The sequence below is a fragment of the Rhea americana genome, unplaced genomic scaffold (genome assembly GCF_003343005.1).
Source record: "Rhea americana isolate MKP2758 unplaced genomic scaffold, rheAme1 scaffold_115, whole genome shotgun sequence".
Taxonomy (NCBI): domain Eukaryota; kingdom Metazoa; phylum Chordata; class Aves; order Rheiformes; family Rheidae; genus Rhea; species Rhea americana.
The window spans coordinates 2,373,682-2,397,465 of NW_028185206.1; the positions used below are offsets into that span (position 1 = coordinate 2,373,682).

A 23,784-nucleotide genomic window follows, 5' to 3' on the forward strand; every position below is an offset into this window, starting at 1 on the left:
AGTCCTGTTGTAAAGCCTCCCCATACCCCACCCGGTAACCTTTTGGACACCTACAGCTGATTTGTAGCTTTTCCACTCCCCTTCTGCATGTCCTTGGTAGCTTCTCATCATTTGCCTCTTTCCACTCAGCTTCTTATCCTCCCACGTTGAGGCATGTCCAGCCCAAGAACAGGGAGTACATGGCTGTTTGCTTTGCATTGTACAGTCTGTTTTCTCTTACTTGGGAGTGCCATGGCTTCTTACTGCCTACCTCTGTCTTTCTGAACTTCCTTTTTCCTCCGTACTTTCCCACTTTTCTATCTGTCAGAGGTCCTTGTATCCCATCCATCGGGGCGGGGGGGATCTCCAACCATCACCAACTGCCATCTCCAACCTAGGCAGTGCTCTCAAACAAGCTGTCTCAAAACAATTTTGGGTAGGGGAATTCCCACATAGCTTTTGACCAGCTGATCACTTCAGCCTCCCTCTTCCAACCCATGCACAGCATATCCATTTTTTCACAGCTAAGTGATGACAACTCAGCAGAATATATCCACTATATATATTTGTCAGAGAGAAAGCCACCTCTTGCAGACATGCAAAGGAGAGATGTGTTCCAGCTGCCCTCCTGCGGGACTAGTATGCCTGCTCTACCCCTGGGGTCCACATGCTTTCTCATGTTCTTCTTTGATCGGTAAGGTCTGTTTGCTGTGTATTTGTGTAGAGCCTTGCACAGGGCTCTACCCTTGCTGAGGTAYTCAAGTCCAGACTGTGTTTCTGTAAGGTAATCAATACATGCACCCTCTAATTCAGSAAACCTTTAAACTGCTGACTCCCAGAGGAGGGCACTGGGGAAAGGACTGTGCCAACTAATTGCTCCATATCTCCCTATGCAGGGCTGCAGACCCCAGTCAGGAGCTGCTGTACAAGCCAGTAAAGCCATCTTTATGTTCTTATTCATATTAAGCAACAGTAAGTAACAAATAAAATCCATTCAGCTACAGGAGATGAAATACATTTGGTTTATTTCTTTCTAAAGTGTGTACATATACATATATCATATACATATGTGAGATTCTTCACTGGGGTCACTTAATTTCAATTACATAAAAATTAGGAAGCTTGCAGGCTCTATTGCCTGTAAGCAACATTTATTCCAACTTATAAAAACACAGAGAAACAGAATAATAGTCAGGAACATGGACACAAGAGAGAAGTCTACTTTATATCTCACAGTTTCAATACATCAGAGGCAAGTTATTTGTTTGTATACCATAGGCTTACTTTATCAGCAATGATAAAATAGAAGGAAATATTTATATACAGTCACCTCAAGTGAAAAATAAAGCAATGTAAACTTAAGTTCCAAAATATTATTTTAAATGATATAACAATATCCCCATGAGTCCTTTTCCCAAGGGAAAAAAGGACCTATTAAGTGCCTTCATTTGTCAGGAAAAGATCATTCTAGTACCAGTTACATGAAGTAGAATAAGGGGATCCAAGGGCATCCTGTGGTACCTGTAGAAAAGAGTGACAGCTCTGCTTCAGGAAAGCATCTCTGTGTAAGCAAGTATTATGTTCCTACGGACATCAACAGCACATGGAAACATCTCCTATGAACAAGGGCTACTTTAAGCCTGCACAGCTCTGGCTCTGACCACTGAGGAGTGCACTTTTCTGGCCATGCATGTTCCCAGGGACAAAATAAGGTGCCCTGGGGCAGGACAGGTACATACCTGAGACAACAACCACCACAACAGTCAGAGCAACAAGTTTTATGCTGCTGGAAAAGATTTGGTGATTATCTCCACGCTGCTTTGTAGCAAACTGAAAAGCTACTGCAAAGCAGCGAGACTGGGACTGCATCTCTAGTGCACTGCATGAAAAACACTCCAGCAATTCAGTCATAAGAGTAAGCTAAGTTCAAGGTTATTAGACAGAAAGTTCCTACACTTAGCAAAAGAGGTAAGAGGGCAGTCAGAGGAAAGGTCTCGCAAGGACTGCTGCTGGGCCCCAYGTGTGGCCCTGGTCACATTCATCAGCGAATGCTGCAGAATACTACAGTAAGGTTCAGTCTGCAAAAAGATGATGCACAGGACATGTGCATACACATGTGCATGCTGTTCTTTGCAGTCCTGCTACCAAGAGTTATTATTTCTACATGGACTACACCACATGAGCCAAATATTCAATATTCTTTTTTAGCCTGAGGWAAAACAATGCTGTAACAGCTCAGGTAGAGGGTAAATGACAGTTCCTAACCAGGACTCAATATACAACAGGACCAATCCTCCTCTTCCCACCACATCACTGTATGAAGCAGGTAAGCATAGGAGCTTACCCAAAAACATAACTTCAGGGTTATGACTGGCCCAAAGCAAAGTGAAGGGGATGCCCCCTTTCATTTCAACCTGAGCTACAGCCTACTCAAGTCCCAGTCCTAAAGACGTAATCACTCTGGCCATGGTCCAGTGAAGCACACAGGCATGACTTCACTGAGGTTGCTCAAGTACACTTAAAGAGTTTATGACTGCAGGTAAGAATCTTACCCAGAGGCTTTGCTGTCTCTTTCCTGGGTTAATGCAGATCTAGTGTTGCACTGACCGAAGCTTAATAGGAAAACCTACTGGGTTTCATTATATCATTATTCAGACCAGCAACTTGTTACGGTTGTTTAAACCTCCCAGGAGAAACCTCTGGGAGGCATGTGAGATGCCCAAGGGAGACATTTCAGTTCTCCTGTTTTTCTTTTCCCTGCTGATGAGCTGAACAGATTCTTCTGGAAATCTGTAAAATTTCAGAGAAAACATCCTTGCTACCACTGCCTGGTTATATCTACAGGAGATATCACAGGCATCTGTGCTGCTTGGACAGTTTCAGACATGATGTCCCCTTGCCGAATATTCACAGAGCGAAGCAAATATTTTCAGAAATAAAAGTATGTATCAGATTCCTACAGTGTGATTTTCAGAAGAAATCTGCATGGATGGTCACAGTGCAAGCAACAGCTGACATCAATGAAGAGAGAGCTAGCCCAAAGCTGTACAAGCAGCATCCCCACCCAGTAACCCTTGCTTAGATATTAAACTATAAGCCTTTGTTTTAACATGTGAAATAACAGGCAACCCCTGTTCAACAACACAGACAGCAAGGGAGCTCGAGGCATATGCAAAATCTGCCAAAGCTCTGATGACTGTTTAACTTAATTTGAGAATTACAACAACAAGCATCTTACCAATGTTTACAGTTGCTGAAGTGCTTGGCTTGAAAACAAGCCTCAGAAAGGAACAATAGAAGCCATACTGTACCTATGAAACATGTACACACATCTATAGGCGTCACTTGAACACAATTACCAAGTAATATAAGCTTCAGGTTGTATCTCATGAGAAGAGCAGTAATTTCAAAGTTCTCCAATTGCCAAAACATTCTGTTCTTTTAGCCAAGTTATAATCCCATCTTCAAGTGAGAGGACATAGTTGTCATGACTATGTACAAACAAAAAAAAATGCCAGTTCTCATCCTACAGGTTTTAAGAATTTGACAGCACTGAGCATGAGGCTTTCATGATACTTAAGTGACTGAAGGCTTCAATTAATGACAGAATTTATCCTCTGAAGCCAGCTAGTTCTTTCTACAAGGTGCTCCCAATGTTTGAAGAGACACAGATTGGATATCACTTCCCAGTAGGAGGCTGGGGGAGTCAGGAGAAGATTTCATGTCAATAAATCTCTACAGTAGCTTGGCTACTTGCTATGCAGTTAGACCAGGGTATTTATTTGGCCCAAGGCAAAGCTGAAAACCTTGCCTCCTCATACAAAAAGCATCTTCTTTTACTGGTATCAGTAATACCAGTTAAATGCAGGGCTAGGGCCRTAGAGTGACCAGTAATTACAATGGTACGATCTGTGTCAGAGAAAAATCCTGCCCTTTTAATCTGTAGCACTTCAAGTCCCTTCATTGCTAAGTMGTACACTTTACACTTGGTCCAAATAAACCTCTGGCCTGTACCCCAGATGATTCTTAGCACAGATTTAACAACAGATGCCATGTGAGGTCCCTCACTATTTAAAAATTTCTAATTTTTATGGAGTACTTTACTGCTCAAAGGGGAGGAGAGAACCACTTCAGGCTGGCAAAAATTTGCTCCTTTTGACCATGGGAGACAACAAAGGTCACTGGTGTGGCCTTTGGAGAACCTGTTGCTTACATTTGTTAATTATTTATGAGAACACTTCCCTTAACACAAAGCCTCAAAGCAGCTGACAAAATGAATGAGCAAGGTACCTTCCCTCTGGGCTGCACCTGCCTCCTTTCACTGTTCAACTAGATGTTGCCAACAGGAGAGCAGATATTCACAGAGGATGTCAGGACATAGTGGGAGACCTCTGAGAGAAAGGAGAGGCCAGGCATAGTGCACAAATATGCATTAAAAAATATCCCCTATAAAGTATAGGCTGGAGACCAGCTCTTTCAAAGAAATTTCTGAGGCAGCCTCTTTGGCTTGCCCCTCAAGGCAGCCTAGACAGTAGGCACCAAGATCAGGTGCTGAGGAGTTTTGGTCATGCTCAAGACTTCAAAACTGCCCTTGAGGGAGACATGACGCCCAGGGGCGCAGGGAGAGCGATGCTGGGTAATTTTTAAACAAATAGCAGGCTGGAAGATTGTTTGAGATGAGCTGTTCACCCTGCCTTTGCCTCTGCAAAAGCAGCCAGTGTTTCTGACTGCCTGGCTACTTGTCTCTGAGCTTGGGGGTACCRACCGAAAATGGCACCCACTTTAAGAGCTCCTCAGAAGACTGCGAAACCTGACTTGCAAGGTATCTGGCTCCTTGCAAAACAACCTGTCAAAGTTTCCCCACAGCAGGGTTTGCCTCTGCTATTTTTTAAGAAAGAAGACCAGAGCTGGTACTAGTGGAACACAAGTGTCTGGTCTAAGCGTAGGGGGACACCTTGTGTCCCCGCAGCATACCACAAAAGGATCACAATGGTCTGTGACTCTGTCTGGCACTGCCCAGCTTTAAATGCAGCTGGAAACACAGGCTACAAATAAGCAGAATTAAAAAGCTATTTGAAGGATTATCCATTCCACACAGAACCACCACAGAGTAGGTTTTCTCAAGGCAAGAACAGGACAGTCAGATTGTCAGCATTTCTGCACGCATGGAAGGAAAGAGACCTGTTACACATAAACAGCTGAGGTGCTAAGATGACAGACAGGAGCAGCTTGACGGAAAAGGAGGAGGAGCTGTAAGACTAACTGCTATAAGGCCAAAATTGATCTTGGGGATGGAGAATACAGACATGGTATTGCCAGGTGCCAACTACAGAGGAAAAACCTTCCCTATTTTCAAGAAGAACATTCCAATGCAATCCCTCCAGAAACTCCGCAATAACCTTGCCACATTAGACTTTCTCCAAACCATCTCCCAAAGGGAGAGAGATCTGTTACGAAGCAGGAAGCCATATCACCAGAGTGAGGTGGAAAGCTTGACTGCTTTCAGTCAGAAGCTTTGTTACAGGAGGGTATGGGTTCTCTGGAAAACCACAAAACTATGCAGGTTGTAAGGGACATCTAGATGTCACCTAGTCCAAACTGCTGCTCAAAGCAGGACATGGTGCAGCTCTCAAGAAGATTCCCTGAACTTGGACAGGCAGCACCCTGGGAATAGGCGGGAATCAAGAGAGGGTACTTCAGAAAAGAGCAGTTATGGCCTCCTGAAAGCTTCTGATAACCTTTCAAAAATGGCTAGCTATAGATGAAATACCATCTGAATTGGCATCGTGGCTAAATAGCATTTCCCCACAGCTCCGCTACATTAATCACCCAGCTGGCTGACTTATCTTTTTACATCAATTAAAGACACAACATAAACACTGGATTAAAAAGCTGTAGTCATGTTCACTGGTCCATGCGTGATTTATCTGCCAGATGCACACCAACACACAGCCAACCCAGAAATTCTCTTGCGCAGCCCCTGATGAACAAAAAAATCATCTGAACCAAATCCCAGAGTCCTGCTGACTCACAAAGGAGAGCGCCGTTTTGGCTTTGGGAGAATTTCTCACTCACGTCAGTTGCTGAGCGGAGACACAAGAAGGCAATTTTGTGCTTTTCCCTCTTCTCTCTGCTGTCAGATGACTTTTGTTTATTTATAGAGGCCCAACGGAGGCCTCTCCTCCCTCAGCAGGACATAAGGGCTGCTCAGCCTGTGGAGATTAAGCAATAAGCAATCTTCAAGGCAAGACTGGTACCTCTGGGCCCTATCCTGCTCCCTTCCTTAGTACAACTTTCTAGAGGCATGGGCAACAATGTGGATTCCAAGTCTTGGGAAAGACCACAAAAGAGGACCAAACCTTCCCACAGTACTGAAGCAAAGGCTGGAGCGGGGGCTGGACATAGGTATGCTCTGTGGTGGCCTGACAGTCACAGCCTAGAAAGAAAATCATATATCTCGCAAATATCATCAAAGTTATCTGGACTAGTTCTCCGTGGTGCTAATCGCAAAATCCACCATCAATACCTCCTGCGGATCTCCCTACTTTTTGCAGCACCATCAGAAAGAAAACAAATGATAATACTGCTTAGTAGATGACCTTGTTCTTATGGGACTCCAGGAGGTTTTGCTATTCGCACCAGGATCTCCTTTCATCCTTTTCTCTCTACCTGCTGACATACGCATTTTCACCTGGGGTGCTTGGAGTTCATAAAGCAACTGAGCAAAATGGCATTAATTACAGCTTGAGTAGAATTGGATAAATTCTCAGTTAACTAATCTGCACACCTCAACAGTCTCATCTAAGTGCTCTAAACYCAGCAAATATTTAATAGCTAAAAACAGCAGTGAAAATCTGTACTTGCTAAGCCCAGATGAGACATAAAAAATAGACCACAATCCATTTAAAAGTATACATGGATATAGAGAATAAATAATGAAAAATGAAAAAATAAATTAAAAAGTCACTTTCATAGTTCACTATTTAACTTTTCGTATTGCTTCAGATCATCCCCTCTGCAATGACTTTGAAGACAAATTAACCAGTTTCTGTGCCAAAGCTGCAAAACACATTTTACAGGAGTCGTTTCCTTTTTGAGCTCAGCAATTCAACTGCAGTCTACAGCAGCTGAAATATTTTAAAAACTGGRAAAAAAGTTAAATGTCACTTATCTGCCCGTAAAAGCACTGCACTTCCATTACAATAGGCATTGTTCCAGGCTGCCTTCAAAAGGCCCATCTAAAAAACCCTGATTGGGGGGGGTGTCACAACAGGGTCTATTTACAAATCTATACTACTTTTGTTTTTGTTTCCACTTCATGCTTTCTAAGAAGCACAGTATCAAAGACAGCAAATGTTTACTTCTTGAGTAAGTGCATTCAGCATTCCCAGTGAGATTTTATTTCTCTCAGTGTAACCTCTCTTCTGTTTGTTTTCAGCTGCCACAGTATGATGAACAGCTGCAGGGATCTCCTGGCTTTGTTTCCCCTCCAGGAGCTGTTGATCTACCACACTTTTAGTGAGTAATCCAAACAATTCCTTCCAGTGAGTGCTACCATGCACCTGTCTACACTGAAATTCTTCTCTCAGCACTCTGCAACTTTGGCTTCAGTTCCAGGAGGTATCTCTTCTTCAGAAAAATGCCTGGACACTTGCTCCAGTCTAGGCATGCAAATTGCCAATACCCCGAAACTTGGGAAGAGCTGACAGTTTCCATTTGGGTCTTGGCAGTCCTCAGTGATGTTGCTTGGGTAAGTGCTGACCTCCAGACTACTGGCAAAGAGAGGCCAGATGTGGCAGCAGGTGCGGTATGTTTGTTTGCCATGTTGCTTGCTGTCCTATCACCAAGCTGAAAAGCCAGTTCCCTCCGGTTCTGCTGATAGGATGCAGCTTTGAGGACTGATTAGCTCTGATACCTCCTGGAGCCTGGTAGTACACCATCTTCATTACAGTCGATGGCCAGCACAGCACGGGGAAAGCTGTTGCACAGTGGTCCTCAGTGGGGTGGTACGTCATTCAGCTCCTGCAAAAGTCCTCCTCTCTTTGATTGTTCCCTTTGCTGCCCACTAAACTAGCAGCTCAGTAAGCTAGACTAACTGACTTGGACCATTCGGAAGATCTGGCAGACCATAAATCCACTCCAGTGGCAATCTTTCTGATGGAGCTATCTCTGTGGGCCTACAACTATTGTAGCTGGAAGTACCAGTACATTTCTAAACAGTCTTGATCTTGGTTTTTCTTTACACACTGAGAATTATATCCACCAGGAAGGCTGACCTGAGCCAGACACAACAAAATATAATAGCAATAATTTTCTTCTGATACTTAACATTCCCTTTCAGGATGCTCTGTGGAAAAGGCCAGCGTGGTTATACTATTCTGCATATGGGATGTGAGGCATAAAGGGAGAGACCTGTCTGAGCTCACTCAGCAGGCCAGTATCAAACCTGAGATTAAAACCCAGGGTGTTAAGTATGTTAAGTACTGGGTGAGTGTATTCTCTCCACAATGGCATATTGCATTCAAAGCTGAAGGGGCTGAAAGTAAAAAAGGGATTTCTGCATCATCTTTCTAATCCCCTGACGCAAGTGCCCAGACTGTGGACTACCCAAAGAACTGTGGAGCAAACAGGGGGTTCTGAGGTAAGGAAATCTCTAGCCATGTTCCTCTCTCTCCATCCTGAGCTTGCCCCTAATAGCCCAAGGTGGAACATGCTGGAGCTGCAACACAGGCTGTTTCACATGATTAGAGGATAGGATCTGCCAAATCTGAGGCTGTTCTGTGCTGACCTCCAGACACAGAGCAGGCAGGATGGCACTGCCCTCTGAGGAGCACAAGTCTATCCCATCCTCCAGTTTGCACGAGCCTGTTCCACTCAAACATGAGCTAAAGTGGGAAAATGGATAGCTGAGGAGAATCCCTTCCTGAAGAGAAAAGGCAAAATACTCTGTCACTAGCAGAGAAATTTCAAATACCTGTGCATACCAACAAGGAAACTCCTGGAAGGGAGAACATGGATGAATGATATATTGTAAGGCTCTCTATATAGCAGCTAAGTGAGAGTGTATAGTTAAAAACTACACAGACACCCTTTGTCTTTAAAACACAATGCTTATAATGGCTAGCATCTACAGTAGCTTCTTTGCAAGTAAGTTTAAAGTCCAGGCTCATTTTGGCTAGGTAATCCTTGGCCACAGAGATAGCACGGGTTTGAATATCTCCTAGTCTACAACCTCGAGAGAAGACTTTTTGTGAAGAAAGAAAAACGAATGATTCTAATGCTGCCATCCCAACATTCCCAGAGATTTTCAGGTTTCATTCCTTCGCATTTGCGGGTCCAGGGTCAATGCTATAAGCATAAGCAACAGTGCCTATTTACTGAAACACTCATTGCTGAGTATCAGTATCATGTGCTCTGCATTGTCAAGAAAACACTATTCCCAGCATCCTAGACTAACTAGCCTTCCACAGCTGCCTATTTACACACATTTCTCACAGCAACAGTGTGAATTCACAACACTGCAGCATTTGTTCAGTTACTTTTCCCACCAAACACGTAAATAAAGTGACAAGTGACTTGAGAGATGAAAGCCACGTGCCAATGGGAGGAGATAAAAGGGGAAGAGACAGAAAGTAAGTCACAGAGGTCCTCCCCTCCCCCAAGCTCCTTTAAAAACAGAACAAAACAAAAACATCCCCAAAGATGTGCTTCAGTTGCTAAATGATAAATTAACAAAGCAAAGCAAATCAGGAGCAAAGACATCTCCCACAATCTGTACAGAAACAACAAAATATACAATAGAAAATGTCACTAACACCCCATTCAGGCAGATGCACTTATTTTTGTGAATGACAGCTTATCAAAGGAAAAATGTTTGACCACTGGTATTCTGCTGCATGGATGTTCCCCTAGTTGTCATTTCTACTCTAAGTGACCTTCTGCTTAATGCTAGGTGTTTCTGGTCTGTAGTCCTTCCTCTCCGAGACATTGCGTTTCACCTTGGCACCAACTGGAGACTCCTGATTTAATGAGGGACTCGAGTGGGATTTCTTCAGTCCTGGTCCATCATTCTCTCCGCTCAGCAGCTCCTTCACCCCTTCTCTCAGGAGGCCAACATAAATCTCATAGCGAGTTTTCTGTGCAGAGAAAAAAAAGAAAAAAGAAAAGAAAAGAAAAGGACAAGAAAAAAATGCTTGAATCAGTCTGGGAAAAAAATCTACAGGAGCACTTGAGAGACTGTCTGGGTAACATAATGGTTTCTGCTAGCCTTGAATGGCAGGCATTTCATACAGATAGGAACAATGATGGCTAATGTGGACAAGAACAATAGTGGCTAATGTATACTACACCGCAGAAAAAGGATTTTAGTCAGGCTGAGTACAAAGATGCTGCACAATTAGAGACATTTATTTCTGCAGCATACAAATCCTGATGCTCTGCTAAGCAGCAGCTCTCAGCTTGTCAGGGGTCCCGGTGATTTCTGAGTCACTACGGAGATTTTGCTGACCTTCGCCATGCTGACTCACAGCTCACACTCACACAGGGCCTGAGGGGAATTAAGTGTCCAAAATAGGCATGTTTATCTGGGAGAAGTTCACTTTACCATGGACTCTTGTACTGACGTTTTCCCTTTCCACCAGGAAAACCTGTGCTCTATGTGTCACAGTAATATCCTTTTGCACAAAATATTTCAGCAACGAACAAAATGAAGGTAGATTAACAGAAAATCCCTGCAGGACCTCTGAAACGGTAGCAGGTGTGGAAGGTGTTGAAAACAGCAATCTACCTTACAGCATTTGTTTAATAGCCTGTCCCTAACAAACCCACTGATGACACCGTGCAGGCATTGTACTGAGGTGATCTCAGTGGGCTTGGGTATTAAACATTTCTACCGATTGTTAATCTGTTTTCCCAAGTGATAAAACAGCCACCAAATTATTAGGTTCCTGACTGAGTAAAGAAAGTGTTTAATGAAAATTCTTCCAATTTATAACAAAATAATAAAGATCAGGTAATAATACTATGTATATGAGTACCTTATTTGAGGGTAGAAAATAGAAAAGCTTGGGAGCTGCTTTGAAGAGTGAAATGAAAAGGAAAGAAAGGAGAGAATGTGACTGGGTTTCCAAAGAGTCCTTTGAATAAATAAAATCTCATAAAGGAGGATCAAAAGAGAATCTACCTAAAAATTAAATACAGGAAAGCATTCTTATCAATTCCATATCTGCAGCTCCAGCTCCACAGTGCAAGAGACAAATGTATTAAGCAGGTAGGATGTGTCACTCAATAAAAAAAAAGAAAGAGAGAAACAGCAAGCAGAAGTCGGATGATGCAGTGGGCTGATGAATGATTCATCACACAATGAACAGGACACCTCTGCAAAAAAGATGCCAAGCCAGTGCGCTAAGCCTGGGATCAGCATAATATTCATCAAAGGAAAGGGGAACATCACTGCCATATGGATTTCTGCTTTTCATTAGACTAGTAAACACCATCAGGGTCACAAAACTTGGCAATCAGAATAGAAACCTGGGACCGGTTTTTGCCCTACACTTCAGTCAATGAGCATTTTGCCTTTGAGTTTGTGGGTCCAGGATTTCTGTCTCAATTAAACAATGTAACAAGAAGCTTATCTTTCAAGTTCAACTGCAAACTTGTTCTTTTAGTGATCTGAACATTTGGAGCTAGCTATTCAAGCTGGTAGATTTTTTTTCTTTTCAAAGGGAAAAAAAGATAATCTGGAAAATTCTGTCAAGAGAGAAAAGACATAGAAGTTAAAAGAGAAACATTCAAAGGCTTTTGCAATGTTATCTCTGAAGACTGAATGCACACAATAAAGAGGAGATGAGGTGGCCACCCACCAAATTTCTGGTTTCACCTCTCACCTGACAACACTCAAAAACTCTCTCTCATACCCGAGATTTTCACAAAGAGCAATCATCATCTGGAGCAGTATATTCTCAGACATCAAGCAAAGAAGAAACTAGCATGGAGAAATGCTCAAGGCTGCATCCCTGAAAAACTCTAGGCAACTCTGGTTCACCTCCCCTCAAAAGGAGATGCCATTTCACTTGTATTCTGTTGGGAATAAGAACGAAGGAAACTCAGATGGTTAAGGAAAAGAAATTACAAGGGCATAGACAAAAAATGATCTGGCTTCTTCCTTCCTAACAGAACCATGCTGTTTCCTTTGAGACTATCAGACCTCTTTACTGTGCTTCTGTGGATGTATCAGCATGGTCTTCTGCATGCCAATGCAAACTCTGGTCTGCTGCCCCAGTCTGAAAGAATCAAGTGCAAAATGCTACCTCACCTGCTTATTGCTTTTTTGCTTTGACCTCATGCAGCTAAGTTTGTCACCAGCTCCTACACCTCTGTACCAGTTCCTGGCTGCCTTTCATTCTGAAGGGACAGGGTAGAAGCCCAAAAACTGCTGGAACAGGATCTTCAAATAGCTCTCAGATTTTTCACTGCCTACCAACAGTTGTACATGTCCTGCGAAATGTGTGCCAAGCATGAAGGCAACATAGCTTTGCACAATGACAGCTTGAATCACCTTCTCTCACACCTGACAGAAGTTGGTCCATCATTTGCCTGCCCAGACAGTATTCCTGGCAGTGTTGATCATATTTTTGGACTGAAGGTTTCAACGACTATTCAAGAGTATCCCTAGGGAAGAAGGTTGTTTCCTGTGCTGCAGCTCTTCTTTGTACTAAGATACCTGAGGCATACTGCTCCAAAGCTCACCATGATAAATCGACAGAAAACAAAACAAAAAAAACAAAAAAGCACATTAACAACTTTTGTCACCAGTCTTCTTCCTAAATCAACAGCCACTCCAGCCTACATTTCATCCTTAATTTAACATGCATCCAGAAGCAATAGAAAATAAACTTAATGTCAGCTGGCCCAAACCAAACTGTTTGCTTTCCCAAGCACCACAAGCCACCTCCAAAAAACTCTACAGAGGGAAAACATGAGGCTTGCTCTGCACACCAAAGCACTGTGTTCAACACTGATATCAATTTTACAGAGACACAGCCTCCTCTTCTAAAACTGATTAGAGCTTGATTAGTTCTAGAAACCCACACAATCCTCCCTGCTGAGCAAAGGACGATGGCAAAAAGACACAGGGTCACAGAACAGCAGTAGTTGGAAGGACCTTTTGCAATCCTCTGATCTAACCCCTTCCACTCCAAACAGGGTMACCTAGAACACGTTGTCCAGGATTGTGTCCAGAGGGCTTCTGAGTATCTCCACGGAGGGAGGCTCTGCAGCCTTTCTCAGCATCATGTCCCAGCGCTCTGTCAGCCTCACAGTGAGAAAATGGGTTTTCTGTGTTCAGACAGACCTCCCTCTGTGCCTATTTGTGCCCATTGCCTCTTGTCCTGCCACTGGGCACCACTGAGAAGTTTGGCTTCATCTTCTTTGCATCCTCCTTTCAGATATTTAAATGCATTGGTAAGATCCTCCTTCAGTCTTCTCTTCTCCAGGCTGAACAGCGCCACCTCTCTCAGCCTCTCCTTGTATGACTGATGCTCCAGTCCTTTGTTGTCTTGGTGGCCCTTGGCGGGACATGGTCCAGTACGTGCGTGTCTCTCTTGTCCTGGCAAGCCCAGGCACTCCAGATGGGCCTCACCAGTGCTGAGCAGAAGGGAAGATCACCTCTCTTGACTTGCTGGCCACGCACTACCTAATGCAGCGCAGGAGGCTGTTTGCCTTCTTGGCCACAAGAGTGCTTTGCTGGCTCATAGTCATCTTGTTGTCCACCCGCCCCCCCAGATCCTCCTCTGCAAAACTTCTCCAGCAGGTCAGTCCCCAGCCTGCACTGGTTCATGGGGTTATTGTTCCGCAGGTGCAGGACTCTGCACTTCTCATTACTGAGCTTCATGAGGTTTTCCCCTGCCCATCTCGCTGGCCTGTTGAAGACCCTCTGAATGGCAGCACAGCCCTCTGGTGTATCAGCCACTCCCCGCACTGGCAAACTTGCTGCGGGTGCACTCTGTCCCATCATCCAGACCGATAATGAAGAAGTTGAACAGTATTGGCTCTAGCACTGACCTCTTGGGTACATCTCTAGTTACTGGCCTCTACCTGGACTTTGCACCACTGATCGCAACCCTCTGGACCCAGCCAATTATCCTGTTTTTGATTCACCATTACTTGATTAGAAGATCTACTCCATTCAATTTCACACCGTTTGCTTGCCAACCCTGTTCATGACCCCCTCAACCTGACTGTTCATCAGTTTGTCTCAGATATGCAAGATACGGAACAACAAATCAGCCACTTGTGTTCCCCATGCAAAACTATAGGAACAAATCCCAAGTTCACCTTCTGCAACGACATCAGCTCAGAGCTATAGTAAAGCCCAATCCAATCACAAGGATTATACTCTTCCTAAGCAAAAGCAGAAGGACAAAGCCAGTCAGCCCAGGGGCAAGTAGAGGTCCTCCAGCACAGTCTGGTGTAACACACAGCAAGAAATTCATTCCAGCTGATCATCTTGACTTCTGTCTTGACGGAATTTCTCCCTGCTCATTACTCACCAAGCCACACCCTTAGTGAGAGCTGATTTTAGGAGATGGGGAATACAGGAGACAGCTTTCAGCATTTCTGCCCACTAAGATACGCATTTGCTGCCCAAGAAGGCAAAAGAAGAGAATGTCACTGATAGAGCCTGAATTAGAACCTGAAGTCAAAGAAAATCCTGCCCCCAATGCTCCCCTACTCCGGTGCCACTTGGTCTGCTAAATCCAGTGAGGGAGTCTCTCCTTCCTAGAAGAGGGATGTGTTTACCAACAATGGAGTAAGTGACCTTTCTCTCTACAAAAACAGCCTGCAAATCTCATTATCTACAGAACCTCTCAGAAACCATTACAGAGAAAATACATATATTCTTCCTCTCCTTCAGAGTATGGATTTTCCTTGCTGAGTAGTACTCATCTGCAGTAGGACCCTTTCAGATCCAAGACAACTTTGTATGGCAGTTCTACAGGAAAATGTTCAAAGATGCAGCCTTGAAAAACACCAGCATCTGCTGGGTTGTCCACCCCCTTCCTCATAGCCCTACAATGTGGCAGACATGGATTGATAAAAGCTGCTGTCAAAGCCCCAGAGCAAGTTCTTAATGCAGCTTGCTAAATTACATTGCCCTCTCCTGTGGTACTTCAGTCTACCCCTTTCCTGTTCCTCCTGATGTCCAGGTCACCGGTACACAGTACAAACAACTCCGATGAGCCATGCATGTGAATTAAATTTTAGAATACCTGTTCCTTCAAAACATACCTATAAAGATAATTATCATGATTACAGCAGAATCATAGAATCAGTAAGGTTGGAAGGGACCTCTGGAGATCATCTAGTCCAACCTCCCTGCTGAGCAGGGTCACCTAGATCATGTTAGACAGGGTTGCATCCAGGTAGGCCTTGAATATCTCCAGAGAAGGAGACTCCACAACCTCTCTGGGCAACCTGTTCCAGCGTTCCATCACCTGGAATGCTGTCATTCCAGGTAAAGATTGGAGTCATGTTATGCTAGGAAACACACAGCCTTGTTCTTCTGCTTGAAGAACTTGTAATCTCTTCTATAGAAATAAAAATGACACCTTCTGTCTTTGTCTGTTGTACCTCCCATTTTACAGGTGAGAGACCACATTCCAGCTTCTGTAATTGCTGCCACATATCTATCCAAAAAGAAACCCTCCTCAGTGAAGTAAGGTACAAAGTCAAAATTCTAGGATTGTTTCCCAAATGTGACCAGCTGTCCCCCACCATGCCCAAAACGTAAATGTAATGATGTCTCCCATACATACCTCAAACTCTAGATAGTGGTCCTTCAGCTTGTAATCATCCACTTCCTTTCCTTTGAGTTTCTTGTCAGGAGGATAGGATCGATGCTCAGCAAGCTCAGTGGAGATCTGCTTCAGCTTAGCTTCATGGGATTTCAGCTGTTCATCCTTCAGAAATACATTAGGCACTTAAGTGACAGAATCTAAAATATTCAATAAGCAAAAGAACATAAAGAGAGATCCCTGTACAACAGTACCAGGCAGTTCCTTTTCCTTTTTCTCTTTCTTTAAATTACTTTTAATTAAATTGCTTAAGTTTGTTCTGAGCTCTGTCCCCCACAGCTGTCTCAAAGGGGTCCAGGCAAAGTAGCCAGATTTGCAGAAAAAACTCAGCAGCTAGCAGATGCCGCTGGGAAGGATAGCAACCCTGTCATCCCTCAGCTGGCTGAGGGCAATGGAAGCAGCTTGCTGCAGAGCAATACTGACAACATGACACTTCTGCTCTAATACATTTTGTGGCAAATTAATTAAGGCTGTTGTATGTAGTCAGTTCAAGGGCACAATTTAGCTCCCTGTTTCAGGTCTATACTATAAAAAGTAGCTCTTTTCAAGACAGGATGACATGCAGACAAAGCCCTTCTTTCCATTACTCCACTACCAAATGCTCTTTGGTCTGTGGTTTCCATTAATTCGGAACAATGTATTGCATCCAGAAGAGAAAGTCTGTCCTCTCCCCCAAAAACATCTTGATTAGCTAAGCTGCTACCAGCTTCGACCTCACTGTGCAGTTAGAGAGAGCGAGGAACTACTACTCTGTCTTTCTAGGCAATCTCCTTTATTGTCATCCCAAGCTCATTCACTTCCTCCAGCCCATACGTACAGGGAACAGCTACTCTTCCAAGAGGCTTCCAACTCCTGCAGCTGGAGGAAGCAAGTGGAATTTCTGGTCGTGCAAAAGTGACCTTCCGGCCACTTCTGGTTCTCAACTTCGACCTGAAATTTCCCTTGCTTAGGTAAGTCTAAAATACAGACATGGTCAAGCAGACCTCACTAACTTAGCCAGAGTCATAACAGCAGACAGCTTTTGTAGTGCCCAGCTAGCTACCAAGTATTTGCTTAGCATCTGAAGAGGGCATTGCTGCCAGTGGTTGTCCCCAAGTGGTGCGGCTATGCAGTGTGCAGGTTCAAGTATAACTTGGACATGTCTGCATTGCACTATYAATTACACCAGGGACTGAGCCTTTCCACCCCTCTTAATTAGATCTGCAGAAAAGACAAAAAAAGGGCAAAATTTCTAGAGCAAATCAGAGCTGAGCATGATCACCTTAATCTTATGTTCTCTCTCTTCCACAGAGAACTGCAGAAGGACATATATGGGATAATTTGCCTCTGCCTCTACATGGTAGGGCTCAAACTGATCTCTATTGGTTGACAAAAATTCCTGTTGCTGTTAGAAACTACTCTGGATCTGCTTGCTCCTTTTATTAGTGTCCAATCCGCCTTTAGCRCATTGTGCTAAATCCATGGTCTCAGTGACTTTCTATTATAATGAGTTCTCCACCTCCTGATGACAGCAAGTCTTTGAGCAACTATTAATTCCGCACTTTTACGTTCCAGGGCACAAACGCTTTACATGTGCAGGCACACTCTCATAAAGAAGGAAAACAAATCTAGTAGATATTTTTTAGACTACTCATTCCTTTATATACTTAGCATAATGCTTCACAGTAATCAAGATCAGATACTGAAAGCAAATTTGGCACAGTGATTTTGTGTAACTTGTCATGTCCACCCTGCCTTATCAGCCGACATTAGGTTCCCATTGCATCCTGACTTTTGCCTGACCAGGCCCTTTGAAGGAAGTACTGCACATCATGATTCAGCCCACAAAATCCTAAACAATCAGAGATTTGACAATTTATATTTTGTTGTCTGCCAAACGAGAAGAAGCTTGCTGGCAGCTATTTCACACTGACAGATAAAAGCAAACATGTTTCTGCTTGTCTTTGAATTTATCTACTTTGAACACTTAACATTCTTCTTTAGCCTTTAGCTAGAACAGCTTATCTCATTCCACTTCTTACGTCTTCCCTTCTTCAAGGCACAAACCACAGGGCTGAGTTCTACTTTTTCCCTTTCCAGATTAAATGAAAACAATGAGACTAGGAAATAATGTGCTAAGATGGAACAATCATACAGAAAAATGATGAGTAAAAATCTTTGGTGATTATAGGTAAATTATTGAAACCACAAGTTGAGCTACAGTATATATATGTTAAAAAAAAAAAAAAAGTTAACAAAACTATAGTCTATATGAACAAAGTGCAAAACCACAAGGACAAGACAAGTAAGTACTATTTGCTATGAGACATGCTTTAAACTTCAAATCAGAAAAGAAAACATAGTGACATGGTCACCATGTCTTAAGAACTGCTACTGCCATGGAGAGGGGAAAAAAAAGGGACAACATAAAAATATCACCTCAGAGAAATGCAGATTCTGAGATAATGGTTTCTAAGGAGTGTTGCTAAGCTCTGATGATGGCAAAAACACATTTAAGAAGCAATGCTCTCAAGGGAGATAGTTTTAAAAGCTACAGGAGTTTATTAGCAAAGAGTACATCTAGGACCAGGTTCTGTCACCTCCTGCCACATGTCTAACCTCATTTACACAGCTGGTGGTGGGTTCCCACTGGCGCAGAAGGAATCACAGGCATGCATCACAGCACTTAAAGCACATAGAACTATGAGAATAATCATCAGACAGAGCCAATTTGAAGCAAGCAGAAGTAAGTGTTTTTTTCATGCAAGAGGCAATAGAACTGTGAAACTCCCTACCATACAATGCTGCATACGCTAAAAGCTTATATGGTCATGTAAGTTGAGACCAAACATGTTTATAAAAGAGACACCTCATGAATATACATAAAATAGAAAATCCCTGAGTGGATAAGCATTGCAATCTGGAAATTCATAGGGAATTTCCTTCATAGGGAGAAGTATAACCAATATGCACCCTGGTCTCACCTGTCTCTATACATTTCCTCAGAACAGAGAATGAGAGGGATCCTTAGTCTGACTGGCTCAGTACTATAGGCTTACTGGTGTGATTTTAGAGCAGCTTTGTAGCTGCTCTAAAATCGATGATGAATCAGCTTCGACCTTTTATCACACTAATAGCCTGAAAGACTCAGGTGTATACACATTTTTTGTAGTCAGTGGCAACAAACACTCAAATTCAAAAAAAACAACTAGGCAGACAGTATACAAAATGTCCTTTATAGAGCTGTAGCTATGGAATGAAAACTCTACACCTGATATTAAGAGTGTTGCCGAGTTTCTTTTCTTCAGAAAAAAAAAAGAAAAAAAAGAAAACAGTTATATTAGCCTGCTCCTCCACTTAAAATCTTGCATCAGAAAAAAAGCAGAGAATTTGCCTGTTAACACAGATCTCTGCAGACCTATTTCTCATAGGAATACCAATGGTAAGAACCACCTGCTGCACTCCAGCCAGTCATAAAAATCTCCATGACCTATGCTCAAGATAAAAACAGCTCACCTGAGATAGCTTTGTTGTGGTGGCTGGCAGGAGTGGGCGACTAAATTTCTTCTGAGACCCAATTGCAGCTGGAAATGGTGGTGCAGAGAAGACAGCAGCCACACAATTAATCTTGTTAATCCAGGCCTGCATTTCTTCTTGGCTCCTGAGGAAGAAACGTATATTGAACACTTGTTGATGAAGCCTCTTCTCCATTGTTCTCTCCTCTTAAATAACATTTTTAAACAAAGAAAATGAAGAACTGAATAAGTTTGTACAGAGAGCTGAGCTTTGCAGCCTATCTTTGAGAATAGTTAGCATCAGGCACTTCAGTCATAGGTTGGCTCATGAATAGGTCCATAATTCATTCTAATAGGCAAGTAAACTCTGACCTGCCTTGCCGATTTTGTAGGAAACTGAAGCCTTACAGAACCTCCCAGACTTGAGGGTCATCTCCACTGTTCTCACTCTGACCATGTCAGGGGCTTATAAATGTGTTCAAGATTGACACTGTATCTTCATTCATCAAGCTATTGAAACCTGCCAACGTTCTTATGCAGTGTAACTTTTGTTTTCAGGGCTGGCTGCTGCAAGCAGTAGTGTTAGGAATGGCATGCTACACAAAGCCATAATCTCTTACTGTGATATCTCTTATCCACATCCTCCCTGTACAGCTACAGCTTTTCCTAATCCAACCCCAGGGACAGATGTTACAGAGCCAAACGATGCCTTGATTCCACCATATGTCCTAAAGCTTCAACAGTACTGCACCCCACAAATTTCTGGGAGGTTTCATGTGAATCTCAGTGGAAAAGATAGGCTTGTGTAGAAAACTGACGCACAAGTTTTCACTGGCAGCAGCAAAAGGCAGGTCATCTGTTCTATCTGGATAACACAACTGAATAACTTAATTAAATTATTCCTACATTGAATAGTAACTTTGTTTCTGACCAAAGGGTATCTTCTAAAAAGGCATCCACTTAAGACTCGATGACATCAGGGGATAGACAATCCGAGATTGCCTTTGGTTATTTGTTTCAATGATTAATCACCTTGGATATTAAAAGTTTGTGTCTTGTTTCCAAATTAAATTTCCTGTAGCTTCAGCTTCCAGTTGCTGCATCTTGTTATGCCTTTCTCACCTAGATTAAAAAGCCTCTTAAAACGTGATGTTTCTTTCTCATGAACAACTTGTGAAGCCTAACTAAATCACTTCTTAATCTTATTTCTGATCAAATAAACAGATTGAACCTCTTAAGCCTCTACCTTCATTTGCCCAGGCAAGTCCTTCAGCAGTGTTTGCTTTCTTTGGCCATTGGTACAACTTGGTATAACTCCAAAGTGAGAACTTACTGGGCTTGGAAAAGCAGGACCCTCCAATCTGCTGTTTTAAGCTTAAGGACATTGGGTTTCTTCTCATAGTCTGTTGCCTTGGATGCCAGCGCATGATGCACACTAACTGCATTCTTCAGATCCTCCTCTGATAAAGCCTTTTCTGGTTTATATTCATCCTGCAGGAATTAACAGGGAAAAATAGTATATATTTCTCCATGTGACACTCCTCTTTCCTTAACCTAAGGAGAAACCCTCTTCCATATAGACCTGTGAATGTTATTAAAGTATAGGAAATGAATGCAGTATGATTTGAGCACTTGCAGTTCCCACTACCTTTTTTTTTTTTTTTTTTCAATGTCTTTTCAAGGGAGAGGAGTAGTTCCGCTACCTGCTTGCCAGAAACAGGGGTAAACAAGGAGTACTTGACTACCACAAAACCTATACACTGCTTGCCTTCACTTTAGGAATCATACATGACCAGCTCCCACCCCTTCACTTTCCAGCTGCTGGTTCCTGCTTGACTTTTCAACTTCCACTGCCCCCCCCCCTTTTTTTTTTCCCCTCAATTACCTTTGCACTACCTCCTAGATAGGTCTCACACATTAGAGGAGCCAACTTATCACTCTCCACAAAGCAATTATGGGAACCTCCTTTACATCTCTCCGTTGCTGCAGTGCTAAGGGAAAAACCTAGCAGTAGCTAGTCAGTCACCTTGCTGACAGCATGATGGATGCAACATCATCTTACAGTTTCTTTGTGCATCTCCTTACACCTGCACCCATCTGTTGTCTTTATTACAGAAATAAGGAAAAAACACTTCTCAGCCCTGTTCCCAGTTACATGACTTTATATGATATCTCTGGAAGCCAGAGCTGCACTCTGCAGGAACGGATCCCCTCTGCTGAGGGTCTGTTAGTGGTAAGCACAAAACAGTCCTGATTTGAGACACAACAACAGTACCACTCACAACAGCATATAACAAAATAACAAAATGTGTCATAAGCATCAGCCTGTGAATAGTCTTCGATATCTGGAGCGATAGGAGCCAGGGGAATGCACAACCATGGTGTTGCCACAAGCTCAAGTTAAAACTCATCTACCTGTAAATGGCCTGCTGAACATAGGGCAAGCCAGGAGTGTTTTCAAGGAAAAGTCACTCACTAGCACCACCGCAATTGTGAAAGTGTATCTAAGTTTCTTAAACACAGTTGGAAGCAGGCTATAACTGAGTCCACGTCTCTCCTCCACYGGCATCAGAGAAATCGGTCTTGTCTGATACACCAAGGACAGGAGTGCAATGGCAGTAAAATAGAAAATTAAGTCTTATCAAGTATGATAGTTACTGATCACTCTTCTTGAACACAGGAGTACAAGCTGAATATTAGGAGACAAAAGAGCACAGCACACTGGGCCCTTTGCCAGGATAGCCCTTGCTTGAACACCCACAGGTATCCACCCCTAAAGAGAACAGGTTAAAGCACATGAACCAACTTAAAGGGCTTATCTGGTGGCTAACAGACCACAGCTGCAACCAGAGGCAACTATGTGGCATTCGTGTCCTCGCCAGGCTGGATTTCATCACGTTTCTTTGAGATCAGTTTCACGAGATACGGAATCACTACCTTCTCCCAGATGAGAGTGCAAATCTTCCCACTCCTCCTCTTTATTCTTCATGGAGGTTCAGTTAACGCTGGCTCAGGACCTCCTGCTCAGGCCTTTGACCAACGTGTTAAGGAAGAGTTAGCTAACTGGTTGCACAATCAGAGCACCAGCTCAATTTTGGGCCTGACAACGGCACAAGCCACTGCAAATCAGTGTCAGACAAAGCAGAAAGGCTGAAGACTGCTACACAGAGAATGGAGTTGAGGTAGCTTTCAACCTAATTACCCATGACATAAGGGGTTTCCCAGGCCTGGTATTCTGGTTGTGAGAGAAGTCAAATCTTCCCTCTCTCTCATTGCTACAGCTCCTGTTGAGATCCAGAAAGCCTGGAGGGAGCTCCATATCCTGATGGACTCTACCCACCCCTGTTCAAGGCACTCTCTAAACCTTTTCTGAGGAAGACTGAGAGAAGTCCGTATCCCAAGGACAAGCACTGAAGGACGTCTTGAGGATGGGGCAAGCAAGCTCCCAGGTCAAAGCCCTCTCCTCATGGCTACAGAAGCTGATTTATTTGGTAGTAGCTTTGAGAGAAATGACTGAGATCACTCTCCAGGGAGGCCAGGAAACGAACTTAGACAGACCTCAGAAGAAGGACAGTCTGGCTTTCCTCAAGGTGCYACCCTGAGGCAGTATCAGCTATCGCCTTGCCTGATGCTTCCAAGCTTTCTGTGGAACAGAAGTTGAACATTCACAACATGTTCTGGTATCTAAACCTATTCCAGAAGAACTCCACATTTGGGCAGTCACAGAAACAGTCCTTGTTAAGGACCAATCCTTATCAGTGGACAGAGTTTATGGTAATCCTTACTAATCCCATTGGATCAGCTGTCTATAATTTACCTTGACAGTTGGGGCTCTGCTAGCTCCTCCACAAGCACTGATCAGCATACCAGAAATGTCTTCAAAGCAGTTGGCCAATCTCAGAAAAAGCTGAAGGGATGTTAGTGTGCTGCCAAAATTCCTCCTGTAAGGCCTTCAACTCTTTTAAGCTGGCAGGGAATGGTAAGGGCACAATAACATCCATATCTCATATACAGCCAAGAACAGCACATGCTCTGATGTACTGGTATCAGTACGGAGGAGGAGCTGAAACGAAAGGTAGCTCACTCTATTTAGATCAAGACACTGGTAAGAGAAATATATGAGAGGCATGGAAGGAACTGCAACCTCCATATCAGCTGAAGGCTAATGTGAGAGCTGTACACAATGCAGTTACATAATGAATTTGTCTTTCTAAAATTCCCCCAAAATGACTTTTCCATCTTTCACTGACACAGAGTCAGCATTTTTCTAAAACCATTTCTGACAGACCAAAGAATGGCATTTGGCTTTTTATCAGCCAGTGTACCATGTGTGGGCATCTTTGCTCAGCTATGTGTGATGGTTGAAAAATCCTTTTTTGCCTTGTCTCTGAAGATTTTACACCATTCTATTCTCTTTCTTCTTTCTTTTCTTTTCTTTTTTCTTTTTTTTTTTTTTT

General features: G+C 43.2%; 1 protein-coding gene across 6 annotated transcripts in view; it reads right to left on the bottom strand.

The window, feature by feature from the left end:
- Window positions 1–978: 978 nt before the first annotated feature.
- Window positions 979–23,784, bottom strand: part of PSD3 (pleckstrin and Sec7 domain containing 3) — a 119,550-nt gene continuing 96,744 nt past the window's right edge. For 4 of the 6 annotated variants that reach the window (XM_085317748.1, XM_085317718.1, XM_085317709.1 and 1 more), the window contains 4 exons: window positions 20,661–20,818; window positions 19,329–19,473; window positions 15,795–15,938; window positions 7,385–10,115 (listed from right to left, as the gene is read on the bottom strand). In XM_085317748.1, coding sequence (XP_085173874.1) covers window positions 9,906–10,115; window positions 15,795–15,938; window positions 19,329–19,473; window positions 20,661–20,818 — 657 coding nt within the window. In that variant the 3' untranslated portion in view covers window positions 7,385–9,905. Of the gene's footprint in view, window positions 1,501–7,384; window positions 10,116–15,794; window positions 15,939–19,328; window positions 19,474–20,660; window positions 20,819–23,784 lie in introns of those variants that run through there. The other 2 variants (XM_085317724.1, XM_085317738.1) reach the window with 2 other exon arrangements.